Source organism: Rhinopithecus bieti, unplaced genomic scaffold, assembly GCF_001698545.2.
Source record: "Rhinopithecus bieti isolate Rb0 unplaced genomic scaffold, ASM169854v2 scaffold_1017, whole genome shotgun sequence".
NCBI lineage: Eukaryota > Metazoa > Chordata > Mammalia > Primates > Cercopithecidae > Rhinopithecus > Rhinopithecus bieti.
In genome coordinates, this window is record NW_016803657.1 from 5,922,331 (window position 1) to 5,928,153 (window position 5,823).

General features: G+C 48.1%; 1 protein-coding gene across 8 annotated transcripts in view; it reads left to right on the plus strand.

Annotated features, from left to right (window-relative positions):
• SDK1 (sidekick cell adhesion molecule 1) overlaps nucleotides 1-5,823 on the plus strand; it is a 954,524-nt gene that overhangs the window by 792,126 nt on the left and 156,575 nt on the right. For all 8 annotated transcript variants that reach the window (XM_017894742.1, XM_017894733.1, XM_017894760.1 and 5 more), the window contains 2 exons: nucleotides 507-657; nucleotides 1,255-1,492. In XM_017894742.1, coding sequence (XP_017750231.1) covers nucleotides 507-657; nucleotides 1,255-1,492 — 389 coding nt within the window. The remainder of the gene's footprint in view (nucleotides 1-506; nucleotides 658-1,254; nucleotides 1,493-5,823) is intronic.

The following is a 5,823-nucleotide window of genomic DNA, read 5'->3' on the forward strand; positions in this document are numbered from 1 at the left end:
TTTTTTTTTTTTTTTTTTTTTTTTTTTTTTTTTGAGGCAGAGTCTCACTCTGTCACCCAGGCTGGAGTGCAGTGGCGTGATCTTGGTTCACTGCAACCTTTCCCTCCCCGGTTCAAGCGATTCTCCTGCATCAGCCGCTTGAGTAGCTGTGATTACAGTTGCCCGCCACCATGCCTGGCTAATTTTTGTATTTTTAATAGAGACGAGATTTCGCCGTTTTGGCCAGGCTGATCTGGAACTCTTGACCTCAGGTGATCCCCCGCCACCTCCCGCCTTGGCCTCCGTAAGTGCTAGGATTACAGGTGTAAACCACCACACCTCGCCACAGTTTGCAGTTTTAATGACACCAGGTGAAAGGAGGGTATCCTTGAGCAATAGCCTGTATGATATGGGTAGACAGCTATCCGAGCCCTCCCTTGAGAAACGGTCAGGGCCTCTGTCGTTTCCTTCTTTTTTCCTTCTTACCTTTGCTTGGCCGTAAGTCTCATCAGTGGTTTTGCCTTTAGATTTCGAATGAAGCAAGTGAACATTGTTGGGCCGAGCCCCTACAGTCAGTCTTCCCGGGTCATCCAGACCCTGCAGGCCCCACCCGATGTGGCTCCAACCAGCGTCACGGTCCGGACTGCCAGTGAGACGAGCCTGCGGCTTCGCTGGGTGGTGAGTGGGGGTGAGAAGGGAGGCTGGAGGCACACGGGTCCTGGATTAGCCCAGGGTACACACTCATCCAGGGCTTAGGAGTTTCTTGGTCACGCCTTTGTCCTAGTCAAAACTAATCTCATCGTCAAACCCAAAAGTATTGCATTTTACAATTAGTGTTGGATCTTGGGCCAGCCCAGGAGATCTGATTAATTAGTAGCATTACTCACTCTCTTCTTGGAACGGAGGAATATTCCTTGGGGCAGGAAAGCTGGTGGTGCCTCACGCCGGATCTCTAAGTCCTTAAGCTAGGTCAACATGGAACCAATACTCAGTATTTGTAAGAGAGCCAGCCTGATATTTAATCAGAACATTTGCCCACAAAATTAAGCCAAAATGTATTAAAAGAAATTATATGCAGCCAAAGTTACTGACATGGTTTCATTTAATTCACAGAAGAAAAGTTTCAGGGAAAAATAAAGTAGATGCTTCTAAGACTGTTTCCCCCGGGAACGCCTCCTCCACGGAGTTGGCCTCACAGACAGGCCCATCCCTTAAGACCCGTGAGGGTGGCAGTTCTGAGATGTCAACTCATCGAGGCCCCTTGTTCCTTCCTAGCCCCTGCCAGATTCTCAGTACAATGGGAACCCTGAGTCCGTGGGCTACAGGATTAAGTACTGGCGCTCAGACCTCCAGTCTTCAGCACTGGCCCAAGTCGTCAGTGACCGGCTGGAGAGGGAATTCACCATTGAGGAGCTGGAGGAATGGATGGAATACGAGCTGCAGATGCAAGCCTTCAACGCCGTCGGGGCTGGGCCATGGAGCGAGGTGGTGCGGGGCCGGACGCGGGAGTCAGGTAAGGGGAAGGCGATTCCCATCCTGCAGACACCACATTAGAGATGGGGCTGAGGGCCCCTGAGCCTCCAGATCCCAGGCTAGTGGTGTCTCATTGGTCTGTCCCACTTGTGTCTGTCTTGGAGCTTTCCTAATCCTGTGTTAGGCCAGATTCGGCAGGAATTTCCACCTGATTTCATTAGGGCCCCAAGCCATTCATTGGAAACTGGTGATGATTCCCAACAGGGGCCCGACTCACATTACTATTTTCTAAATTAGGGATAATTTTCACTACCATTGATGAAAAGCAAGAATGTGTAAAGATCCTATGGGGAAGCTTTAAAATACAAGGTATTCAGGACCTTCTTGTCACAAATTAATAGAGGTAGTATATTAAGTAATCTAGCCTGTGGTAATAAATAGACCTCCAAAAGTTTAATTGCTTGAACATAATAGGAGTTTATTTCTCACTCATATTGTGGTCTAAGGTGGGTGTTTCTGTTTGGCGGGTCGCTCTCTTCCATGAGGTGATTCAGGAACCCAGGCTTTACGGTTCTGTGGGAATAATCTCCATTTGCACCCAGCTGCCAGCAGGGAAAAGAAGGCAAAGAATGGGCCTCTTCAAACCTGTTCAGGAATGGAACGTCACTCTGTTCATCTCAGTCACGGGGCTCTGCCAGTTGCCAGGAAGAAATGGAGAAGTGTTTTTGGCCGACCTTGAGTAGACCTCTGCTGCACCGTGCTAATGCTGAAAGTAGCCGCCTAATCTTCTAGGCTTTGTGGACTAACTTCCACCAGCCAACGGTGGGTCAGAGGAGCTTTTCTTGCCCCCCTTGAATTTTTAGAAACCCAAGGGAAGGATGGCAATTAACACTCATGAAGGACTCACTGTCACCTGACCCCAGTCCCTTCAGTCTGATCTGAATTAGTGAGGTTCTGTCTGGAGAAGGAATGAACCAGCTGCATCTCTGCCCCAGGCTTCTTGGATGAGAGTCACAGCATGTGCTTGATAGACGGAGGGGCTGTTCATTCTGGACTAACCTAGGCTGTTAGAAATATGACTTAAATTCCTGACTTTGTCCAGACATGGGATGAAGCGGAGGTGTGAAGGGTTGAGATGGTGAACTGGGTCGGTGGCCAGAGGAAAAGGAAATATGACTTAAATTAGAAATATGACATAAATTCCTGACTTTGTCCAGACATGGGATGAAGAGGAGGTGTGAAGGGTTGAGATGGTGAACTGGGTCGGTGGCCAGAGGAAAAGGACAAGACTCCCCCACTCCTTCCCCCAGGGAGCCTAGATCCATTTTCCTTATTGATTCAAACCCTCTTATTCACTCTCTTTTCCTTCTCTTCTCTGACTCTCTGCATTAATGAGAATATTCGGTTCCATTGTTTTTGCTGTCATAGACATGGCTGTTTCCTGGAGACAGCTCCTGAGCCCAGCTCCTTTCCTTGGCGCTCCGAGGGGACAGAGTCGCCCTTGAAGCTGGGGAGTCCAGAGGTGGCCAGGGCCTGCCTACAGCTGTTTCCACCCCAGAGTCCTCGGAAATGCCCCGGGGCCTACCCTGTCCCCCACCCCAAGCCTCCCTGCTTCTGTCCCTGTGCTACAACGCCATGCAAAGAGACAGTCCCCGTGCTGTTGTTTTCAATAGAAAAATTAATTAACTTGCTAGATGCTGGAAACTGCCGTAGGAGACACAGTTGGAACTCAGAGTGACTTTGATGGGAAATGGACAGAAAGATGAGCTAGGAAGCCAAGTGCATGTTGGGTATCAGAGAAAAACCTTGCACGGTCAGTGGGAGAAGGCGGAGGACACGGGGGCACAGGGCCTGTTGGCATGGCTGGAGGTGGCTTTGGGGGGCCGCCATCCTCAGGACGGAGGAGTTTAAAAGGAGGAAAGCGTAGACACTTGGGGGCCCAGGGCTCCCGGGCCTGGCCTGTCTGCTTCAAAGATGAAGAGGGAAACATGGAAAGTGGTGCCGAGGTGGGAGGGCAGCCTCTGAGGATGGCTGGAGGGAGGACGCAGGTCGGCTCCCAGCAATAAAGAAAGGGGCCCTGGACCCCCAGGCAGTGCCAGCCCCTCACCTCTTCCTGATCTTATCCATGCCAGGTGCTGCGATGGGTGCAGGTGTGCCCAACACCACCCTTCTACCCTCGAGGGGGCCAGGCCGGGGTGAGGAGTCTGCACCCTGAGCTTGGGCCCAGCAGTGCCCAGCACACCAAGGGCACCAGCATATGCCCAGTGTATCTGCAGGTACCACCCGCTGTGTGCCACGGCATGGAAGGGCCTGGGAAGCTCTGTGTAAAGGCTCCTCTCATCCTTTCTTGTTCATTCCCCAGTTCCCACCAGTGACAGGTCTGAACCTGCTGCTGCCCTTGTAGTTTTGCTGCAATGCACACTGGTTTGCATCGCACACAACCCCCTGGGTTTCCTCAACACTGGTCCACTGTCGGTCACCAGTGGCAAGCAAAAGCTCCTGTGCCACTTTGTGGCTTTATTTCTTCCTGCTTTTCTCGGAGGGCAGGAGGTGAAGGTAGATGGGAGGACTCTTAAGCAGTAGCAGGGAGAAGCGGAACCATGGCTAAGTGGGAATGCTCTCAGGGCGTGACGTGAACCCTGGAGCCCACCAATGAGAGCCCCGGAAGAGCAGCCATGGTGACAACCAGTATGCTTCTGAGAGGACCAGTGTTTCAGGAGGGAACTGCCCAAGCAGTAGGGTTGGGACCGGTGTCGCTTGCCTGTCCTTCAGACCGCAGCTTTCATTACGTTCCAAAGGAAAGGTGGAGACGCACCAACACACAGCCTGGGATTGTGGTCACATGGATTTCGAAAACCTCTGTTACCTTCACTATATGAATCTTTGTGACAAAGAAGAGAACTTGAGAAGTTCAGAGGGACAGTTCTAAATCCAGGAAAAGGCAGGCCAAGAAAATATTTTTTTCAAAATTAAAACTTCTGCTATAACCAACAAAAAATTATAGATAAAATATAACTTTCTGAAATCTTAAATGTATTGGCCAGGCACAGTAACTGACACCTATAATCCCAGCACTTTGGGAAGCTGAGTCTGGAGGATCGTGGGAGTCCAAGATAGAGGGCTTTGATTACATTAAAATACATACAAGTCTGAGAGAAAATATACAATAACTACATTTAAAATTATTAAAGTCTTAATAAAATAAAGCATTAAAATTTTAAGTAAAGATTAAGGTACCATTTCTTAAAGCAGATTTTTTTTTAGAAAAAATAAATGGGACACAATCATTGAAAATGAAAGCAGTTTAGACACTGCCAAAAAGAGAATTACCAAATTAGAAGCTAGATTTGAATAAATAAGTCTTAAAACAACATAAAGACAGAAGATCGAAAATAGATTAAAAGACATAAAGAACAGAATGAGATCTACCACATAGTTAATAGGACTCAAAAGGGAAAGAGGAAGAAAATGAGAGTTACAAAATACACATATAATAGCTGAGAAAGTCCAGGGTTGATGGAAAGCATTATTTACAAGACTGAAGAAACACCAATCCTGAGTGGAGTAAATAAAACTGAATTCATATCAAAATGTATTTGGTACAACTGTAAAATGCCTAAGAGAAAATCTTAAAAACAGTTGGAGGCCAGGCGCGGTGGCTCAAGCCTGTAATCCCAGCACTTTGGGAGGTCGAGACGGGCGGATCACGAGGTCAGGAGATCGAGACCATCCTGGCTAACACGGTGAAACCCCATCTCTACTAAAAAATACAAAAAACTAGCCGGGCAAGGTGGCGGGCGCCTGTAGTCCCAGTTACTCGGGAGGCTGAGGGAGGAGAATGGCGTAAATCCGGGAGGCGGAGCTTGCAGTGAGCAGAGATCCGGCCACTGCACTCCAGCCTGGGTGACAGAGCAAGACTCCATCTCAAAAAAAAAAAAAAAACAGTTGGAATGAAAGGCAGATAATCACAAAGGCAAGACCATTTGACTGAGGTGACTATTCAGGAACAACAGAGGCCAGAAGACAATGGGATGGTAATCTTGAAGGAGCTAAAAGCAAATAACTGTCAGTCTCAAATTTTATACCCAGCTGAACTAATCTTCCAGGATTTTATTCAGAAAACAGCAAAGTAAATGCTATATAAAAATGAAGACAATTTAATCAAACTAGAAATACCATTTTGAAAGTTTTTTGAATAACACTTTTTTTTTCTTTGAGATGAGTCTCACTCTGTCACCTGGGCTGGAATGCAGTCGCATGATCTTGGCTCACTGCAACCTCTGCCTCCTGGATACAAGTGATTCTCCTGCCTTAGCCTCCCAAGTAGCTGGGATTACAGGTTCCTTCCTCCATGCCTGGCTACTTTTTGTA